The sequence below is a fragment of the Rhinoderma darwinii genome, chromosome 13 (genome assembly GCF_050947455.1).
Source record: "Rhinoderma darwinii isolate aRhiDar2 chromosome 13, aRhiDar2.hap1, whole genome shotgun sequence".
Taxonomy (NCBI): domain Eukaryota; kingdom Metazoa; phylum Chordata; class Amphibia; order Anura; family Rhinodermatidae; genus Rhinoderma; species Rhinoderma darwinii.
In genome coordinates, this window is record NC_134699.1 from 66,812,337 (window position 1) to 66,835,154 (window position 22,818).

The 22,818-nt window shown below is 46.1% G+C and overlaps 2 protein-coding genes across 3 annotated transcripts in view; one reads left to right on the plus strand and one right to left on the minus strand.

Moving 5' to 3' along the window:
• Positions 1-22,818, plus strand: part of TBCD (tubulin folding cofactor D) — a 124,480-nt gene that overhangs the window by 28,153 nt on the left and 73,509 nt on the right. Inside the window, exons 9-14 of the mRNA XM_075845899.1 lie at positions 8,742-8,787; positions 10,665-10,797; positions 12,093-12,229; positions 14,093-14,153; positions 14,620-14,694; positions 15,712-15,806. Coding sequence (XP_075702014.1) covers positions 8,742-8,787; positions 10,665-10,797; positions 12,093-12,229; positions 14,093-14,153; positions 14,620-14,694; positions 15,712-15,806 — 547 coding nt within the window. The remainder of the gene's footprint in view (positions 1-8,741; positions 8,788-10,664; positions 10,798-12,092; positions 12,230-14,092; positions 14,154-14,619; positions 14,695-15,711; positions 15,807-22,818) is intronic.
• Positions 17,822-22,818, minus strand: part of ZNF750 (zinc finger protein 750) — a 5,882-nt gene continuing 885 nt past the window's right edge. Inside the window, exons 1-3 of one of the 2 annotated variants that reach the window (XM_075846743.1) lie at positions 22,704-22,762; positions 19,281-20,721; positions 17,822-18,823 (exon numbers count right to left, since the gene is read on the minus strand). In XM_075846743.1, the coding sequence (XP_075702858.1) occupies positions 18,232-18,823; positions 19,281-20,721; positions 22,704-22,740 (2,070 nt within the window). In that variant the 5' untranslated portion in view covers positions 22,741-22,762 and the 3' untranslated portion in view covers positions 17,822-18,231. Of the gene's footprint in view, positions 18,824-19,280; positions 20,722-22,703; positions 22,763-22,818 lie in introns of those variants that run through there. The other variant, XM_075846744.1, reaches the window with a different exon arrangement.

Genomic DNA, 22,818 nt, shown 5'->3' on the forward strand with positions numbered 1-22,818 from the left:
GCAAAAAATACCCCAGTGTGTGCTCCATCTTCATTACAGGCACTGAGGCTGGTGCTGTCTTGTTCATAAATGGGTTAAGTGGATCATCGAATGGGCAAATATATCTTCTCACCCAGCTTTCCTAGAGCCCTGAATGGCAGTCACCCGGTTACATTCCCTCTTTCATGTTAATAGGCAGGTTTGCTGCTCGGGGTACTGGGAGAACTGTTTGGTGATTTGTACTGGTTGTTATCCAGCTTTCCTAGACTCCTGAGAGGCCAGTCTGTTTAGTTATGAAGCAAAAAATGGAGCAAGGGATGTGTCGTTACATAGAAAGGCAAATATGCCATGCAGGGGTCTAGCAAAGCTGGGTGACAATTCCTCTAAGGGTGGCACTATTTGTTGTCACCCAGCTTTCCCACCCGGGTAAATTTATCGACTTCAGCGTTTAATAAGGCTGATGTTTCTTTCAGGGTAGTAGGAAAGCTGGGTGGGTACTTTGCACCCTTGTGGCGGTCCGCTCAGCGAGGTGTAGACCCCCAGTATATGGAGTGGTCTGGTTTATCCTGTTCCTCCGCTGCGTTGCAGTAAAGCCGGTCTGTCTCCTGTATAGCAGCAGTGACACACACAGCTCAGCTATACCTGTCCGGACTTGTGCGGCTCACTACACAGTGACAGTCGCCAGCAGCGCTCTCATACACCTGTTACACACCTGTCAGCGGCTGCCGTACAGGTGCACCCCCCCCCCCCCCCCATGTGAGGGCCGGCTGGATAATACTACTGACTGCCAGCGACCTGATTCCCAGCAAAGATCCAGACCATCAAGGCATGCTGGGACTTGTGGTGTATAACGGGAAGTATATTACAATGCTGTCCCAGATAGGAACAACAAATGCCCTGGAAATACATTGTTCTGCAGGGTTACTTCACCTCCCCCACTCTTACTCTCCTACTGCGCTGCCTGTGCTCATGTCAGTCTTCACTGCTGGTCTGGAATTACATTTATGAACCAGAAATTGGAATGAAATCGTGTTTTAAACACACAATTTCATTGAATTACATTAGGGAATTGCTGAATATAATCCTCTCCTGATCGAATCTTCTTCGCTGATAGTAAAGGGGATATGATCACAATGTGGGCAATAGTGTTGGGACACTTTCACCTTCTACCTACAGGAGCTTTTCTGACGTCCCGTTCTAAATCCATAGTCATTAATATGGAGTTGGTCCTTTCTTTATAGTAAATCAGTTTCTATTCTTCTGGGGACTTTTTGGGGTGTCTGGGGGGTGTTTTTGCCCATTCATCCAGAAGAGCGTTTGTGAGGTCAGACACTGATTTTGGGTGGGGGGGGCTGGCTTGAATTCTGCATTCGTGTTGGATGGGGTTGAGGTCAGGACTCTGCAGCCGGTCAATTTCTTCCACCCCGACCAACCAACCGTGTCTTTATGGACCAGTCATGAGGAACAGAAAAGGGCCGAACCCCAAACTGTTCCTACAAAGTTAGAAGCTACAATTGTCCAAAATGTCTTGTGTGTTGAAGAATTAACTTTTCCCTTCACTGGAACCAGAGCTTGCAGAGCAGGTGCCTCGGCAGCCAGGGGGTTAACCTGCAGCGTCAGGAGTGGACTTCTCGTGGTCTTAGGGTACACCTTTAACACCCTGTGATTAGACATCAGGTGACGGCTTTGCTAGGTTTGGGCTCTAGGCGTCGTCACACCCACTTGTTGCGTGACACAGATGCCATCGTCTTCGGGTAGCCTCCAGCGCTGGAACTGGAAAAACAATTCACTTTAATTAGGACTATGAATAATCGTGACATGAGCCGCGCACCATCTCTGGCCTACATATCTTATACCATCACATTCCATGGAGAAGTCACATATAAGGGCTGTACAGGATTAGAAAAACGTAGCTGCTTTCTTCCAAAAACAGCGCCACACCTGTCCACAGGTTGTGTGAGGTAGTGCAGCTCGGCCCCATTCACTGCAATGGCACTGATCTTGGAGGGTCACATTTATAGGACTTCTCATTTTCCCCCACTAGAATTTCATGACGGATTGAGGGTAATCATCGTAGAACCAAAAGTTTTGCAAATATCTGATATACTTTGTAACAATTTATCATCGTTTTCAGGATCTCTACTTGCTGTCAGTGATTTGGACGATGAATTATATACATTCAGAGACTGACGAGCCATCGTGTTCACACAGCTGTGGGTTTGCTACAGTGTGTAAGCGCAGGTGTGAGGTAACAGCCTAGGACATGAGAGACTTGTGCTGCTGTGTTTAGACACAGATCGTTGTCTTCACTGATACAGAGAAGCAAACCCATTAGCTGTGTGAGCACCCTAGGTCTGGGGGGATTTATGTTGTTATTCACTGAGCGCAAGCAGAGGTCTCGACAGTTGTCAGGAATTGAAACCAAAGTATCAAATTTCTCATTGAGATAAAGACCTCCGCAGCACAAGTCTTTCTCCTGGCCTGAGTTTGCTACAGTGTATCAGTGCAGATATAATCTGAAGCCCAGGTTGTTTATCTCACAGAGGATAGTCGACCTTGGATGCAATTGTATCAAATCCGCAGCTGTACGAAGTATGAAGTCTGAACATGTTTTTAAGCCTTTGTATTCATTGACCGCAAGTAGAGATCTTGATAATGCTGGTGAATTGATGCTCCAAGTATATTAGAAAGCTGCAGACTTCTTCATTACACAACGGTAAAGCGTTATTTTCGGTAATCTAGTGAGGAACTGAAATTGCGCCCCTGTGCCTCTCGACCCGTCTGATCACTCCGAGATATTTGCTGTGTCATTTAAGAATGCAGCGAGTTATATGTGAACAGAGATTTATATTTTCTTTTTCTGGAATTGTATTTTTTTTGCCCCGAGGCCTGGTCAAATACAGCGAAATACCCAACCGAGACTCCAGGCGCTGTAAAAGGGTGACTTTAACCCAGTCCTGTTCTACTAGACCCAGAGGAAGCAACACACAGAATATCGCCTCAAGTCTCCTCATATCTGGCCGGGGTGTGAAGTGAAGACTGAATGTATGTGGCCTACAGGGTTTCTTTTTATTTCCAAGAGAATCACTTGTTTTCTGTAAAAATGTATTCCGATCACTACTTTTCAGGCTATATTAGCTTCGGCTGCAGAATAGCCTCACAAAGGTGTGTACAACTCTGCTGGTGGAGTCACTGTGTACATACATTACTTATCCTGTACTGATCCTGAGTTATAGCCTGTATTATACTCCAGAGCTGCACTCACTATTCTGCTGGTGGAGTCACTGTGTACATACATTACATTACTTATCCTGTACTGATCCTGAGTTACATCCTGTATTATACTCCAGAGCTGCACTCACTATTCTGCTGGTGGAGTCACTGTGTACATACATTACATTACTTATCCTGTACTGATCCTGAGTTATAGCCTGTATTATACTCCAGAGCTGCACTCACTATTCTGCTGGTGGAGTCACTGTGTACATACATTACTTATCCTGTACTGATCCTGAGTTATAGCCTGTATTATACTCCAGAGCTGCACTCACTATTCTGCTGGTGGAGTCACTGTGTACATACATTACATTACTTATCCTGTACTGATCCAGAGTTACAGCCTGTATTATACTCCAGAGCTGCACTCACTATTCTGCTGGTGGTGGAGTCAGGGTGTACATATATTACTTATCCTGTACTGATCCTGAGTTATATCCTGTATTATACTCCAGAGCTGAACTCACTATTCTGCTGGTGGAGTCACTGTGTACATACATTACATTACTTATCCTGTACTGATCCTGAGTTACATCCTGTATTATACTCCAGAGCTGCACTCACTATTCTGCTGGTGGAGTCACTGTGTACATACATTACATTACTTATCCTGTACTGATCCTGAGTTATAGCCTGTATTATACTCCAGAGCTGCACTCACTATTCTGCTGGTGGAGTCACTGTGTACATACATTACTTATCCTGTACTGATCCTGAGTTATAGCCTGTATTATACTCCAGAGCTGCACTCACTATTCTGCTGGTGGAGTCACTGTGTACATACATTACATTACTTATCCTGTACTGATCCAGAGTTACAGCCTGTATTATACTCCAGAGCTGCACTCACTATTCTGCTGGTGGAGTCAGGGTGTACATATATTACTTATCCTGTACTGATCCTGAGTTATATCCTGTATTATACTCCAGAGCTGAACTCACTATTCTGCTGGTGGAGTCACTGTGTACATACATTACATTACTTATCCTGTACTGATCCTGAGTTACATCCTGTATTATACTCCAGAGCTGCACTCACTATTCTGCTGGTGGAGTCACTGTGTACATACATTACTTATCCTGTACTGATCCTGAGTTACAGCCTGTATTATACTCCAGAGCTGCACTCACTATTCTGATGGTGGAGTCACTGTGTACATACATTACTTATCCTGTACTGATCCTGAGTTACATCCTGTATTATACTCCAGAGCTGCACTCACTATTCTGATGGTGGAGTCACTGTGTACATACATTATATTACTGATCCTGAGTTACAGCCTGTATTATACTCCAGAGCTGCACTCACTATTCTGCTGGTGGAGTCACTGTGTACATACATTACTTATCCTGTACTGATCCTTAGTTATATCCTGTATTATACTCCAGAGCTGCACTCACTATTCTGCTGGTGGAGTCACTGTGTACATACATTATATTACTGATCCTGAGTTACAGCCTGTATTATACTCCAGAGCTGCACTCACTATTCTGCTGGTGGAGTCACTGTGTATATACATTACATTTCTTATCCTGTACTGATCCTGAGTTACATCCTGTATTATACTCCAGAGCTGCACTCACTATTCTGCTGGTGGAGTCACTGTGTACATACATTATATTACTGATCCTGAGTTACAGCCTGTATTATACTCCAGAGCTGCACTCACTATTCTGCTGGTGGAGTCACTGTGTACATTTCCAGCAGTCTCAACCGGGCCCTTAGTCGTAGAGGGCCCATATGTCCCTGATGATTCATACTAGCAGCACTTTATACAGACCATGTGAAAGCACAATGACTAATGCCATATAGAACAATCTCACTTATACCTAGGGATATAAATATGTCAAACTTGAAACTGACACTTAAATGGTTCTTTCAGGATTAGAACACGTCTGCTTTCGTGCAAAAAAATAGAGCTCATGGGTTATGTCTGGTATTGCAGTTAACTCCATTGAAGGAAATTGAGCTGAGCTGCTGTACCACCCATATCCTGCAGACAGTTGTGGCGCTGTTTCTGGAAGAAGGCAGACATGGTTTTATTTATTTTTTTGTAATCCTGTTCAAGCCTTCTTAGAGCAGGGTATGTTTCAGCATTGAAGGCTGGTCATGTAAGTTCCTCTCCAGGTGTGGACAATGTTGTCATACCAGTGGTTTTTAGGTCACCTTATATACGTGGCACCAGTTGGCATTTAATGATGCCAGTAATAAGCTATAATTTAGCCCGATGTCAAGGCATGCATTCCTCACAGGCATGGATCAAGTATCACCTACATTTATAATGCGACGCTTGCAACATCTACACGGGTGTTCCATTTATCCGAGGAGCCGTGTGGGGGAGGTGCATCTTCTACTAATTACTGGGAGGCTCATGTTATGTTACAGGCACTAATGTGGAGCACAATGTTGTTCATGTCTTCCGATGTCCGTGGATCCACCAAGTCTCATGTCTGTGGAAATTCCCCATCATTTCCCTACCGTCCGCATGAGATGAAACCTTTCCAATCCTCTGTTTCCTCTCAAACGCCAAAGCGGCACTTCCCTGGTAATATCATGGTTGGCCGAGCTCTATCTCATGTCCATGGCCAAGCTCTTCTTATGCAGATTTCCCCATGTAGGGGTTTAGGTGGCACCATAGGCTGGGTCGTTGTCAAGGTAAACCTCATGGATCCACTCTTGAAGCATTTCTGGGGTCTCCTGAGGGGGCGGGCGACCTCTAAGGTGGAAGCAGGTAGAAGTCACCAGTGATATTGGACTGCCTGAAGAGTTGTAACTTATATATTATTTACCCAATCCTTATCTAGTATGGGCATATCATATCCGCCATTTGTCCTTGGCGCACAAATTAGGATCAACCTTATAAGAAGGTTGTCGTGACATTGTAGGAGGAAACCTGGAGAAACCGGGATGCAACGGGTCTACTCTATGCAGGGGTTACCGTGGGTAAATAGGAACCCATACTCCGACCTTCACCATAGTCCTGGATTTGGTCTTTTCCTTACCGTGACTTGATTTCCTTCTAGCTATGATCGGTTCCTTGACTAGTCCAGGGCGGTCGGGAGATGACGTGGTCCTCCTGTTATGTTTGTGTGATCCCTATAGAAGTCCCCCATTAACTGCCCCATTATCAACCGATATGGTGTGCTGAACCTCCGTCATGTTCTGCCAATCACAATATTGCCCATCTAGAGGGTTACAGCTCTCTAAAGGGAACCTACCACCAGAGCAGAACGTACAGGTGCACTATAGACCAGGAGTTATAGGGCAAAATTGCAACTTAAAGTGGATGTCTCATGGTGATCAGTGTGGGTCCCACTTCTACCCGGTGATCAGTTGTTATAACCAGAAGAAGCCGCGGCCGTCCATGTAACGTATGGGCACACCGGGTCCACGAGAGCCGGAGTTACTCTTATGGAGTGGCTCCACTTTCTGGCACATAGAGGGGGGTTCTAATAGGGCATATGGGTCGGGGTTCTTGTCTTAGACAACCCCTTTAATGCCCTTCTGATTTACTTATCTATTGGTGGTAAATATTTGCCACATTTAGCCTCTACCCATTTGGTTACACTTTGCAGCCCAAACTCCTTATTCAAGTAGAGTCTTGTTTTGAGTAGTTAGGGGGACGAGGACTTCTGATTGTCCCTGATTGGGTACCACTTTTTTTTTTTTCCTACTACGGAAAATCCATTTACATACGCGTATTTATCTTTTTATAAGTTCGTGGTAGCGCCCCTTTAATTGCGTCAACCAAAATGGCTGCCTCCAGTGCAGGGACTATGTAATTGCGCTACTTAAAGGCGAGAAATGACTACACCTGCTAGTCCTTGGCTCATGAGAGTGCTCATTTTGAAGATTACCCCCTCCCCTTTAGTCACCTGTATCTTAATTGTCACTTGGGGTCTGCGCTAGGCAGGTGCTCCACCCCAGGGCACTACCATCAGTTGAAACTTGGCGCAGCGCACAGGGTTCTCTGCCAGCTTTGTGTTTGTCTGAAATCTTTGTCGTTTACACGAGACTCTTAAACTCTTTCCCTCTGGACTGAAATTTTGTAAGAAAATGGGGACGTGTAAAAGCAGAAGTATCTGAGACAGGTGGAGTGCGGCCAGTGAGGAGTTTAAAGGGAACGTGCCCTGAACTGTGTGCGTGGTGAATGGCATTAGTCAAGGCAATTACTGAGCTCTTCAGTAAATAACAGGGGTGGGGGGCGCCTAATTGCCCCAAATATAGCAGCGTGTCCACTGAAATCTCTAATGCCAGGAGCTTGTACTCTGCTTCAGGGTTGTTGTAGGGATCTGTGAGTATTTCGTACATCCCGTGAATTAGGCACCGCCATGGGTACCTAATGCACCCACTAAATGCCCAACGCCAAGTACCTTTCAGTGCGGCAGGTCATAAAAATGGGATCAGAAGGGGGTTCCGGTCATATGGGACCCCTATATTTCTTCAGCTGTTTCTCAGTTATATCTGCAAAAAACGGGCAGAATCGCCATTCTTGAGCCTGGGAAAGCTGGGTGACCACACCAATACGGCTACTACGTGGATTGTCACCCAGCTTTCCCAGACTCGAGTGAAGATACACAGGATGTGTCACTGCATAGACATATTTACTAATCTGGAAAGCTGGGTGATAACCGCATTGGGAGGCGTACTGGCAGCCATATTGGTTGTCACCCAGCTTTCTCAGCGCTGGAAGTGTTTGTTTATTACTACACAGCCAGTTTGCCGGTCGTTACCCCCGGAGAGCCGTCCTGGCAGCCATGTTGGATATCACCCAAGTCTGCCCTATTAGGTAGGCAGAAACTGGAAGTTGTATATAGCTGCTCCGATGTTATGTAAAGATGGGTGACAACCCTGTAATAGATGTCCAAGCAGCCATCCTGTCACCCAGCTTTCCCAGAACCAGACAAGACTGTGACATCAGAATTTGTATTTTTGTTCCTTCTCTTTCTGGTTAATTGGTTCTTTTGGGTTCATGGGATGTGATCTGCTGCGGAGAACAGATACGTTATTTAGCTCTCTCCTGGTCGCTGCGTTCAGCCACGGAATGCGTCGTGAAACTGGGAGCGCACGCCGAGAGCGGAGGCTGATTATTTCTCTACCCCGTGGAATGCGGCCGGGACACAAACTTGGGAAGTGATTTCTGCGTGGCGCCGTGCCAGCTTGTGCTTAATTACATGTCTTACCGCAAATTAGGTCAGATCGTCCCCGTTCGGCTCGGCGTGGATAGGCAAATGACAAGGTGAGCAGTGCCACCTGGGTAATGCTGAATCACTCTGCCATCTTAACGAAAGGAAACTGGGCTGTCATGTAGGTCAGCTGATGACACGGTCGTTCATCTTCAGTTCTAAGGGGGCTACATTTACAGAGTCGACAGCCCCCTTCAATCCTACGTCACCGAGTGCATTCAGTTATTACAGCAGAGATGGGCAGGGCTTGCTGGGATATGTAGTTCGCTCATTGATTCTTTTTCTCTTCTTTGTTGCAGGCTCAGCTTTTCAAGCACGGCAAAAGAGAAGACTGTTTACCCTACGGTGAGACGCCAATGCTCAAAGAGCGACTAAAAAGTCAACGTTCTAGTTATATCTGGTCCTGGGAAAGCTGGGTGATTAGCAATATGGATGCGGTTACATCTACAGGGGTTGTCATTCAGCTTTCCTGAGGTTCTGATGGGTGAACTCCCCTAGTTATCTAGTGATATGTCTTCCCTTACAATGCCATTGCATCAGGTGGCAAGTTTGCCGTTCAGGGGTATAGGAAAGCTGTAATGGTGGTCATCACGGTTGTCACCCAGCTTTGCCAGAAATGTATGCTTTACTTTGGACCCTTGAAAAACTCCTCGTCATGAGGCAGCCACTAGTTTATGAAAATGCTCCGACACCCGGGGTTCACCAGACAGGCACCCTTATGGCAAATATTGGGAGCCTCGATCTAGGGGGGGGGGTCTCCTCCAGATGCCCCTTCAGGACCTACATAAAATGCTTATCAGTCGTCTTTGGTCAGGTTTAGTCCGAGCTCCCATCCTTGTACTCTCTTCAGCCGTCCGAGGCTCCTTCCCAGTTTCTTTCATGTTTCTCCCGCTCCTTCCCCTGATCTCCCTCCAGTCCTCAGGCCTTGTTACCTCCTGCTGTCCCGTCTTCCCTCTCCTTTTCCCGCTTCTCTATTCAGGATTTCCCAGACCAGAGCTGCTATTTCCCACCTGAACTCTTTATCCATCACCCACCACATCACTGTCCACGTCACTAGCCTTATCACCCACCACATCACTGTCCACGTCACTAGCCTCATCACCCACCACATCACCAGCTTCCTCACCCTCCACATCACCAGCCTCCTCACTCTCCACATCACCAGCCTCATCGCCCACCACGTCACCAGCCTCCTCACCCTCCACGTCACCAGCCTCCTCACCCTCCACGTCACCAGCCTCCTCACCCTCCACGTCACCAGCTTCCTCACCCACCACGTCACCCTCCACGTCACTTCAGTGTCTCTCACATAGACGTCATATAAGACCTATTGTAGGACGGCTGCAGATATAGTCTTCATGTTTTCCACAATAGACGCCATCGGATGAACTGAATATTATCTGTGGGTCTGACATGGGGTTCTACGGGTGACAGGTACCACTGTATGGCATCTGTCACAGGTATACGTTAAACTTATACATTCTTTCCCACGGCCAAATTCCCCGGCCTGAGCTCTTCTGACACTGGCCGGGGACTCCGGTATTGTAGCTCCTGACATCACTGACCATGTATGATGTCATAGGCTCCCCCATGCGCAGCGCTTTAGTGTGCCCAGGGCGTTCGGGCGATGTGTCCCGCTCTATTCCTATACAGTAGGATACGCTTCTGTCAGAGGGGGTCTCAAAGGGTTATTCCCAACATAGATGTCACTGCTCTCTCTTCACCAGAAAGTGGCGCTGGGATAATCTCACGTCGACTCTACGTGGCACCCCTATGTCTTGGGAAGTAAAAATTCTGACACACTGCGTTCGTTCCAAAGTCCGCTGTGCCGTGTACGAAGGCAGGGAAAGGCTCCAGGACTACTGCGCACACCCTGGGAACTAATATGAAGGGTGGGGAGGTAGTGCGCGGGTTCAGCCTCTGCGTGCTCCTATCAATCCGGCCGCCGGATTGATAGAACTCTGGAGGTTCTCCGCACCGGAGGTGTGACATCAAGTAGTGATCCTGGGGGCATCAAATGATCTGCTCCTCCTGTCCGACATCCCATTGAGAAGCAATGTAGTCCGCCTCTGCTAAACTTGGCTGATAACAGCGAGCAATAGACTGACTGAATAGACTGACCATGTATTGTTCTATGTTATCAGCCATTGATAAGTGGATGATTTTTTGTCCATGTGGGTACACGTTGGTGACATGTTCTTTCTCTCTCATCTATAACGCAGCCGCCACTGTGCTGAACGCCCTGGATAACTGCAAGCTCTGTGACAGCAACCAGACCGTGCTCCGCAAGCTGGGGGTCAAACTCGTCCAGCGCCTGGGGCTCACGTTCCTCAAACCCAAGGTGGCCGATTGGAGGTTTGTAGGTTTTTTTTGTTTTTTACATGGGGTTTATAGGATGATGGAGATCGTGGGACATGGACTCCCTGCAGATCCATAGCAGATTTATTTAAGATTGGTGGGATAATCATGAGAATGGGGTTCAGTGTTCCCCTTTTCTATTAAACCTGGAGTAGGGAGCGGAGACTATGCTCCATACAAGTCTGAGAGATAAGGAAACATTGTGGACACCAGAACCCCATTCTTATAATCGGGGGAGAGAGGGTCCCAGCAGTGGACCACCGATCAAACATTGAGCTTGTGAATGTTCAAGGTGGGAATCCCAAAAAGTCATTAGAGACAGGTCCTCTGTAGTGTAAATAGGGAGCTGCTGCGGAACAGGTTGGGCGGCTTTACTCCAGCGCTGACACACGGGAAGCTCGGCTTTTGCTGGCCCTCTGGCAGTGAAAGGTGTAAATAAGACTAGGAGACTTTTCTCGTGGTGGTGTGTCTGCCGCCCACCTCTAATACCCGTGTTGTTCTCACATCATTGATTTAAAGGTTCCCGCAGAACTTGCTTTGTACCTTTTACTATGCAGAACGGAGCAGCCACGGGCTACAGAATCCACGCCTGCCATCAGATCTCTCACACTGATAGGCGGCCGCGCTCTCACACCATCTTCTCTTCCTTTTTTTTTTTCTTCTGTCCCGGGAAATTTTCTGTGTTTAAATGACCCCCAGGCCTTAATACTGCTGGCAGCTGCGGTATGGGGAGCTGTTTTCTGGGGAATTATATCACTAGTCCCCTCATAACTCCCTATTGGGGTAATGGTGAACCTCTATAACTGGTAACAAAATATAACACTGTGATGTATGTAAGCTGGATGATAATAGATAGAAGATGAGGAGTAGCTGCCTTTTTATAGGGTCATATTAAAAGGGATAGTCATATATAAGAGCATAACGGCTCCCGTTTTAGCCCACATCTATTAGACCATGGATGGATTGTCCATAAGGACATGATATCCTTTAAGAGGGTTCTCGGCTTAGGACAATCCCTACTTGTTAAAAAGATGTGTTCGATTTCCCTACAGCACCCCCGTAGGGGAAATTAAGTATTACATGGTGTCAATTTATATCAATGGTTGGTCTGTAACACAGGACAGGTCCTCCAGAGCAAAAGACGCTCTATGTAACCGCTGTCCACCCCCCTCTATTAACTCAGAATTCCCTAATGGGATATATGAAAATGGGGTGTCCAATCCAGACAACCCTTTTAAGGGAATGTACATAGTTTGAGTGGGATGATGGCATTAATCTCAGCCTCTCTACAGGTATCAGCGTGGATCGAGGTCTTTGGCTGCAAATTTGCTTCAGACTTCTACCAGCATCCAAGATTCAGCCATGGCGTCCTCCTCCGATGATGGCGACGAGGAGTATGATATCCCTGAGGAGATTGAGAATGTAGTAGGTACGTAGTGATTTGGAGGTTATAGTTGTCCGATCACTCTTCTCCTGTCCGCTCCTGACCTCTACTTTTCTTTGTAGCTGGGATCAGGTAGTAGCAGCCATTTTTAGCAGCTGTGGAGCTATTGTTTTAGTCACAGAGTCACCCAGACTTTAAAGAAATATGAAGTCTCTCCTCTCTACTTCCAGTTTCACACTTGATTCATTGATCAATGGCAGGCTAAGGTGACAACCAATATGGCTGCCATCACAGCCTCCATATTGGTTGTCACCTTAGCTACCCAACTTTCCCAGATACAGATAGAACTATGAAACCATTTTTGAACGACTTGACAGATGAAGGACTTCTTTATAGGTCTGTCCGATTGCCAACTCCACATGAACTGTCAAACAAGTCTAGGCAAATATTGTTAATTGTCAATCTGTATTTATTTACCCTGTTTTGCATACATTACCTTTTACCGGTTGAGGACCGCCCATTGTATATTTACAGTACAGGTATATGATTGCTGCCCGAGCAACTGGACAGCTGATTGTCGGGAGCCTGGCAGTCGCAGACTACCAGGGACCCCGGAGAGCAGCGGTTTTCACAGCTTTTATCCTCTCTGTACATGAGTGTGTAGAAAGAGGCCACTGCCTCTATTGGTCCAGGTCGTCATGTGACTGATCACATGATCGCCGAGATTCCGGGAGTAGGACGCTGCTGCTGGGTGTAACTAGACCCAGCAGAGCCCTAACAGTGGCAATAGTCACTATCACACCGCTCACCTCCCTGCTGTGCGGCGCCAGTTACAGTGGAAGAGTATGGTGTGAAAAACGTCAAATAAAATATTTAAGTCCCCCAATACTCTTTTCTGACCTTTTGAGGGACAGGCCATAATAATAAAAAAATTAAAGTAAAATCCTAATTACACATGAAGTTCCAAGACCAAAAAAAAAAACAACTATAAACTTAAAAATGATTAAAAAAAAAAAAAGCAAAAATGATGGAGGAAGAAACCTGCATCGATCACGGAAAAAATATCTCAAAAATCACGTCGCGATCTCAACAAATAAATGTTTATAGCCGTTTAACGTGTGCTTCAAATGGCTAATGGGGCCTAGTCCTGAATTGGTTAACTGAGTTATCTCATCAAGACGCCTGTGCAGCGATCAGCTGATCGTTGCTGGTCCGGCTCCTCCCACCCTGCGGCCAGACACACGTTTGTGCATGGGAAACGGATGGTCGTCCATGTAATGCAAGGACGTGTCGGGAGCGCCAGATTGGGGGCCGCTATTCCAGAGCGGCTCTCCATTCTGCCACATAGATGGAGGTACGTAGCGAGGGGTAGGACGCACCCATTATACACCGTACACTTATCTCCGTGTCCTATCACAGCGCCCCACAAGTCGTCACAGTGTGCAGGGATCGCCGTGTTTGCTCTCTCCAGCCTCGTTTGTTTAGAAAGTGCCATGAAAATAAAGAGGACTTCAATGTGTTGAATACGGCATTGTCTGCTCGCTGAGTGACAACCAAGCCCGGAAAACACTGATATATTCATATCAACCGGCCCAGGTCCATGGCCAATCCTCTCTTAAAGGGATAGCAACATTTAAAGGGCGGCGTTTTCTGCAAGCCCCTATAAAACGGTTTCTCGTGTGCCCATTACGTATAGAATGGGGCTATAGATTATCAACCACAATGTGCAGCGCTGCTAGGAGGCAGATCTTTCCCATCGTCTTTACCCTATTCTCTGCCGCCACAATTAGAAAATTATTTCCACCCTAAGATTGTCCATTACTGAAATCGATCTCTCAGACGGTGCCAGCTCTCCCGGGTATTGGTGCCCGCTTTCCTGTAATAATCTGGCTTTTTGTCTCCTTACAGAGCAGTTGTTGGTGGGTCTGAAGGACAAAGACACCATTGTGCGATGGTCTGCAGCGAAAGGGTAGGACAACCCGCTTCATGTTGTATAGTAAATAATGGTTAAAAGATTATTATTTTCTGGCCCGACCGTTAAAGGTCTCACAGTTGGCAGAGCAAACATTATTGTAGTGAAATTTGCTGAGCCCTCGGGGCGTTCGCTGGCTTTGTTTGCTTCCTTCACTTCCTTGTAACGATCTGCAGCCAAATGTTCAGCTCAACGTGCCCGGTCAGTCTTCTCATTACTAAAAGAGCAGATCATCCGGGAAAGCTGGGTGACCACCAGAATGATCACTACTGGGGATATCACCCAGCTTTCCTAGAGTCCAGATAGGTCCAGCTGTCTTGCACGCTGCCTTAGTTCCCACATTGATAGGTCGTATTGGTTGTCACCCAGCTTTTCCATATAAAGAAGGACCGGCCTGACATCATCGCTTTCTTTTTCAATTACGTGACTGCAGAACATTAACCCCTTCATTTCCTTTTCCCAGGATCGGACGGTTGACAGGAAGACTCCCTAAAGAACTGGCCGATGACGTTGTGGGTTCTGTGCTCGATTGCTTTAGGTAATCCTGTGATATAATGACCAGTGCCTCCCCTCCTGCCGTCGTGATCAGTTTATAGATCTAGACTGACGGTTGTCATATCTGGTCCTATCTGAACGTCTGCAGGACTGTTAGCTGGGACTTGTTCGCTGGATTTGCATAGCGGTTATCCGTGCACCTGTAGACCTGTGCCGGCTTGTGCTCGCCCTCCAGACTCCGCTGTACATAAAGTGCCCCCTCCAAACATGTCCAGAAACTTGATCTGTTCTGTGTATACAGAGGTTTATATAATGGTTTACTGCGACATGACGTCACATGGCTGCCCTACTTGTGACTTTTGGCCTCCGGATCCTCACATCATGACACTTCCCCTGTCATCCACACATCACATTAGTGTGCAAGTCACTGCCCCCCACAAGATCAGCACACTCCTCTCCTGACATACTCTGCGCTGCTTAGTACCCTACACCTTTCATTAAGGAACTCCTAGTCTGTGCAACATCACCAAATCCAATCGCTCCTCTCCTGAAATACTCTGTGATTTTCCTTCCACCATGTAACTAAACCTGTTGACCCCCACAAGATCGACACGCTCCTCTCCTGAAATACTCTGTACTGCTTGGAACTCTGATCCGTCCATTATGTAACTTTTAGTTTGTGACCCTCCCTCCCCACAGCACACTACTTTCCTGACATACTCTGCTACTGGGGACTCCGATCCTCCCATGATGTATTTCTTAGTATGTGAACCCCCTCCCCACAAGATCAGCACACTCCTCTCCTGAAATACTTTGTGCTGCTGGGAGGACCCTGCTCCTTCCATTATGTAATTTCCACTTTCTGTGATCCCACAAGATCAGAACATTGCTCTCCTGAAATGCTCTGTGCTGCTCCTTCTGCCATGTAACTCTTTCTGTGATCTTCTCTGTGTTCTTGGCCTCCTCACATCATGGCTTTTTCCCCTCTTACATGTAACCCCCTATAACTAAAGCTTTATCTCAGTTGTCACTCCATTTTCTTGCTTTTCTTTTACCACAGTTTCCAGGAGACGAATAACGCTTGGCACGGGGGCTGCCTGGCTCTGGCGGAGTTGGGTAGGAGGGGACTGCTGCTTCCTTCTCGTCTCCCTGACGGTAAATAGATGACTTTACTATTACCTGTAGGACTGTTTTTTTTTTTGGGGGGGGGGGGGGTTTTCATTGACGTGGGGTGCAAGGAGTTAATTCCCAGTTGATCTACAAATTAAAGGGGTTCAAGTTAATGACTTCCTGTTTTTGTGACCAGCCTGTCTGTACATGTAATATAGACCGATGTTGTGGTCACCGGTGGTTATTCTGGGCATCAGAGGAACCGGCCATGAAGAAAACAGGAAGCGGCTGGGGGTCTCTTATTTTGCACTTGACAAAAAGTAAAATGATATAATTGGAAAAAGGGTTAAATGTGTCGTCTAGTTCTGTGTCAATAAAGCTTCATCATTGTATAACGCGAAGTATACAACTTTCTCATATACTTTGTTTCAATTTCTTGTATAAATATTTTGATTTCCATCCAGAGGCTGAAAACTTTGTTTCTGACCTAGTTCGGTAAATCTCTAGTTGCTGTCATTGAATGGAACCTGGAGAGGATGAACCGTTGTCCAAGACCAGGACAGGTTTTCATTCTCTGGCAGTCCGTCATGAAGGATCCAATTTACTGGCAGCAAGCGGTGATCTTGAAAATAATGAGGAATGTAAACGTTCTTTGTATTAGAACTTAGCATTGTCCCTCAGGCCGGGGGACTTGATTTGCATTGTGTAAGCTAGCGGAGCTGTTACTACTGAACCCACACCACGTTTAGCACAAGTCCGCATGAGGCTCGCTGTAGGGCCTGCAAGTATGAACACGTACCCGGCGCTGGAGGAGGCGCGTCAGCTGCATGGTGGACGGGTGCTCGTACAGGTGACCCTGTGGGGGCTGAGCGTTGTGTGTCGTAACCTCTGCTATACCATTGTCTGCAGTCACATTCCTCTGCTTGCTTCGTCGCCTGTAGCTATCTGTAGCTGAGCGTTCAGTTTGTCTTGCCTCGGGCCAAATAGCAGAAAAAAATTACATTGTGGGTGTATGTCGAGCTGGGACATCGCCACCAATATTGTCAGCTGCTATCTTAGTCTCAATGGGCTCCACACCCTGGACGACACTTGTTCCCCCCCCCCCCCCCCCCCCCCCGACTTCCTCCACCATAACCGGTTTACGAACAACTGACGCAGAAAAAAAAACAAAATGACTTCGGGAGGTTCTAGTGCGAGGGGTTAATATTAATGCAATACTAGGTTGCGGGTTGGTCTTGGCCTCTGTTTTGTGTACCGTGGTAAGTCACCGAGGCTTGCCTGCAGTCCTATGTAAAACCACAGTTATTGCGTTGTAATACTACCCTGGCTTGTGCCATAGCTCTGCTATGTCTGACTAACTCTGCTATAGCTGACTAGCTCAGCACTGCTATGTCTGACTAGCTCAGCTCTGCTATAGCGAACCATGGCATGACATGGAGATGGTGTGTTGTTGTCCATAGCAACTGAATCTGAGACGATCTGGTCCCCAACAGCACAGAGTGTTTCTGGAGAGGAATGTGCTGATCTTGTGTTCGATCACAGACTGAGAACTACATAGTGAAAGGTGCCAGGTTCCCAGCAGCACAGAATATTTCAGAACAGACGATGAGTGTGTTGATCTTGGGATTGGATCACAGACTGAGAATTGCATAGTGAAAGGTGCAAGGGCCCCAGCAGCACAGAGTATTTAATGACAGATGAGGTGTGTGTGTGCGTATCTTGTAGGATGTCAGGGACTGAAAGTTAGTTAATAGAAGGTGCAAGGTCCCCAGTAGCACAGAGCATTTCAGGACCGGTGAGGAGTGTTCTGATCTTGTGGAAGATCATAGATTGAGAGTTTTATAGTGGCAGATGCAGGGTCCCCAGCAGAACAGAGTATTTGAGGAAAGGTTGAGAAGTGTTTTGATTCTGTGATGGATTACATAATGTTAAGAGTGGGGGGGACATTCAGCAGTGCAGAGTATTTCAGGAGAGGAGTGTGCTGATGGTGTGGGAGGCAGTGACCCGACAGCTGAGGTTTTAGGTCCTCATATGCTTTAAGAAATACACAAAACAGTAAATGGTCTCAGATGAAGCGTTTATTGACTTTTATTTTTGTATTTTCATTTTGTGTTGAACAAACGGGACAGATAAAGACCTGAAAATGTACAAGTATAAAGGTCTCGTCTGTACAGATCATCACGTAAGACCCTCACCCTGCAGCAGCGCCTGGTATCCAAAAATAAATATTACCATTATAAATATGACGTCCCGATGGGGGAGGGGTGAAGCAGCGGGACCGGGATAAAACTCTTACCAGCTAAATATTAGCGTAATCGTTCATGAAAGAGTCTGCAGCCATCAATGAGTCTAAATGGGAATAACTTCAGATAAACCATTAGTGCTTGACAAGGGTCCTCAAAAAGCAGCTCTCGTGGAATTTGTATTTTTTTTGGAAGTTCATATAGTCTTTAAGGTGGACGGACGTCTTCTAAGACATCCTTTGCCTCTTCCTCAGGGTGAAGACTCGTTTACAGTCAGAAGTTTTTGCTTTTTTAGCAGCCGTTTTCCCCACATCTTTGGGGTTCCCCCTTTTTTGACTTCTCGGTTTGCAATTACTTTCTTCCTCCCGGTCACCCGGAGAGTTCACAGCTGATTGCTCTGGTTTAGCTCCCTGAGTTTCCAAATTGTCCTCCTCGACTGCCCGGGCAGCTGGAATAGGGCTGTATGATGCCAGCTGGCAAAGGGCCACCGCCGCCGACTGCTTTTGCTCGTCGCAGTTATCCATGAGCGCCTTTACATCTACCATGTTGACCGTGTTTCTGCCAGGGGAATACGATCTCTGGTTTGGAGACCCTTCCACGGCGTCTTTCCTGCTGGAGTCTTTGACGGACAGGTTCAGCGGCATGTCCTGCTCCATGAAGCCAGGGCTAGGTTGTTCTTCTGGAGGAAACCTCTCCGTTTCTAACTCTGCTTTCTTGGAAAGATTAAGAGGAGCAAATGTATCGTCATCACTGCTCGTTGATGCGCCACGGTCGGTAGAAACTCTACTCGCGATGGACAAGACTTCTTCATTTCCAGAGCTGAAATAATAAAAACATTGGAACAGGTTAAGAAGATGTTTACTAGTTCCTTGCCGACACCTGCCTTGCCCTACTACTTCTTAATGTACCGGTTTGACTCTGCTGAACGGGTTTGATATCTCTATGGTCAGGAGCTTCTTCAGGGTGCGGACAAGTAAGATTCCAACTAGACCGAACCCTGTTTTCCTGAAGATACCGGGAGCCATGTAGGTCCTCATAGACACAACACTGGTAGTGGATCCCTTCAAAATCCACAGTATCCACCAAGAAATATTTCATGTCTATGGGCAGCTAGTTATTCTATTATGGCTATCCTCTATAATCTCATTTCTACTCATTGTAATATAATATATACGAATATTTTCTAATTGTACGGACTACAATAATGTCTGAGCCAATCTCTTCATCGCCTGATCCATCTTCCATCTATCTTGTTTTACAAGTTGACTTGACTTACCATGGAGAATCTCCTCTGCTCATCGATGGGTGGGAGTCTGTACTTTTCCTCACCGGTTTGAAAGCCGTTAGGTTTTGTCCCACATTGTCCCACTTTCCTATCGTAGAGGTAGATTTGCTGGAAAGGTCAAAGATTCCTTCAAAGCCTTGACTGTTCTGAGTGAAGTTGGTCGGGCTCGGTCTTCCAGGAGAACCGGTAGCAGCAGTGGCGGCCCGTGGACTCATCTTCAGGCTCTCTCCTTCATGTTTGGGCTTGTCCTGGCCGAGTAGCACCTCCTTTTGACAGTCCACTTGCTTTTGGGCTGGGTCTAAGGGGTAGAAAAGCGGTGGGCTGGATGTTGGGTAGAGGAAAGGTGCATTGTCCATGGTTGGTGCCGTGTGGCTCTTGGTCAGGCCAGGCACGTGCGATAGCTTGAGGCCATAAGGCAAAAATGAGTGATCGGGCGGTCTGTAGAAGCTGTACTGCATGGCCGGGTTCTGTTGGAACGGATGCATCAGTCTATAATCAATTGATGGGTTCAATGGTTTCGGCAAGGAGAGTCCCGTAGACTGAATGGGGTGAGGGCGGAAGACTCTTTGGTCTGGAGTGCCATACATCGATAGCATTGGGTTTTCATACATATATGAGTAGACTGCTGGCCCCCCAGTCTCATAATATTTATATTCCGATATCATTGGACGGATGTAATGTGGTATTGTTGGCTTTTGACTAAGCTCAGGTGGCACCATTTCTCCAGTTTTCCATGAGTTCGGTAACCTTTGGAAAGCAGACCCCTCACTATGTACTGCTTTGACAGTGCCAACCGGTGGCATGAATTCTGGTCGGTGACTTCTGTCTGTGCCATTCAGATACCCATGTTCTCCAACCGGCATAAAGGCTGAGGGCCTCAAAACCCCATCAATAGATATCGGCTTGGAAACAGGGCTGTGCACGGTTGGGGAGGGTACAGCCACATCGTTAGGGTGGACTGGCTTTTCCAAATGAGCATTGGCCTCCATATTGTCTTTGAGATCATCCCTGGTGATGTCACGATGAGCTTTGGAGTCAAGCTGACCATTGGCCGCAACAGGTGTGGGCTTCACAAACCCCTCAGGGGACGGCTGTTTGGGCTCCATAGCGTTTGACTTTGGGCTTTTGACCGATCGGTCTTGCTCCGTCACAAGAGTGATGGAGTTTTTGCAAAGTCCGTACTTCATGTGGTTGAAGAGGTGAGATTTCTCGTTGCAGGTGAATGGACATTGGAAGCACTTGTACTTGAAGGGCTTTCCGGGAGGTCTTGGGATGTAATGAGGCTTCTTAGGCTTGCGTTCCTTCACAGCAGACATCTTGACGTCTCTTGGTTGTCCCCAAATCGCCCTCCCTGCTTTTTTATCTTGAGAACTCCAGAAAGAACTTTCTAGAAACTTGTCGTCCAGTGCAAAGCTACAGGCAGGTTCCGTATCTGCAAGTAATCAGAAAAAGAGAAGAAATTAGGAAACTTTTTCGAGATCGGTCAAAGCAAAGTTTTATTATTTTTTTTCTGTATCTCGGGATACCTTGTACATGGCTCCCAGCAATTTTAGTTTGTCTTTCCTAATCCACATACCAGGACACCTGACTGTAAAGCCGGACGGCTGGGCGAACTGGCTTAGCAAGGGGGTAAATATCTCAACACGCCCTCATTATAAGAAGACGATGATTGACAGTTTATTGTAATACCTAAGGAACCAAGACGTTATCTGTCAGTAGGGGGCGGTATGAGAGCGAAATTAAAATAGTTTTTTTTCTCTCCCCTTCCTGTCCTGTAATACAGGTGTATAGGTTTGACTTCTATTAGTGGATCCCCAGCTATTATGAAGCAACCACTCCCAACGGAACACAGGACATGCTGAGGGTTGTAGTTTCACAACAGCTGGAGGGTCACAGGGTGCTATTATATGGAAAATAATTATGTCAAATATTTTTATGGGGATAAAATGTGAGTGAGCAAATATTAATTTTATGGATTATTTTGGACATATGAGTGAGCCTAATATTCTCTATTTTATATTTAAAAATAAAATAAAAATTTGTGTGTGTGTGTATATGTATATATATATATATATATATATATATATATATATATATATATTTTTATTATTTTGAGCTTTTTCAGTTCGGGTAAGCAGTGGAAAGCTTTTTGCCTATGATCCGTCGTCACCGTTTCCTTGTGCAGCAGAGATACGGCTTGTACGGGCACGTCTCTATTTTCAACGATACTTAAGGCGTGAGAAAGTGGTGCAGTAGGGTTCTCATGACTGTGGACTTAAGATGTGTTACGGCATGGATTATAAAAAAAAATAAAAATGAAAAAAATTGATTTCATCACTAGCTCGGAGCTTCATGATTTTAATGATGATTGTTACAAAACCTCTGACAGATAACTCTTGAAAACATAGAAACTAATTGCTTGCGAGCCTCAGGGCACCAGTTTCCAAAGAAATGTCTTTATTCCCTTCAAGTGGTTAGATCGTATTAGCGCTACGTGAAGACTGATTAGTTGTCTATATGATAAAAAGCCGACGACTGGGAACCGGGCGGCCAAAATATAAAACGTTCCTCACGCGTTTCGGGTATCGAGAGAAAAAAAAATATATATTCTAGTACAAAATTTTACTTTAATCCAGGTCCCAAATAAAGGAATTTTACAAAAAGAAATTTTTATTTTATTTTTAGTTTTAGTTTATTCTGTTTTTGTCCTTTTTTTTTTGTTTTATGTTTATCATTTTTTTTATTGCACTTTTTGCAGCTCGGTATTATTACTTCCCTCTTAAAGCCACAGTCCTAGCAGGGCATGATCAGGCTTGCAGTTTCAGGGTCCCAGACCCCCTACCTGAGCTGATAATACCGCATATAATGGGAATACACTTTGCATTGAGTGCTCCATCTGATTGACAATAACGAGCAGTTAAATTAGGTTTTTTTGGACAATGGAAATATGCAAACGCGGTGAATTGGGCACAACACTGCTAGTATCGGGTAGGACGGGAGACAGCAGCCCGGACATGCCTGGGTAAGTTTTTTCATGCTATTCTCTGGGCAGACCCGAAAGTCCCAGTGCTAATGATCCCCCCCCTTTGAAGGGGACCGTTGTCACAACAAACAGGAGAGCAAACCATCTGAGGCTGGAGCGGTTGTCACCAGGTTTGTCCCTCAGCATTTCCATGGACCCTTTCAATTGCAATTACATCCCATTGTCTCCTCTCGGTTTCTGCCTGCGTCATTCTCCAAAAACTTTCCCTTTTCTCCTTTTTTATTTGACATATTTCGTATATAAAAACACCCCGTTTTAAACATACAAATTTAGCTAAAATATGTTTGTTTTTTTCCCCACTTGACAATGTAGAACTACAACGCTCAACAAATGTAAAAAAAATATTCTATTTTAGATCGATCTCAACTCACCAAGATTTCCAGCCACGTCTTTAGAGGAGCCTGGCATAAGTGGCGTCTCCAAATGGAGCTGGTAGATTTTTTGTGTAAGGGCATATTCCAATTAAAACCTGTGATGTGGCATTTA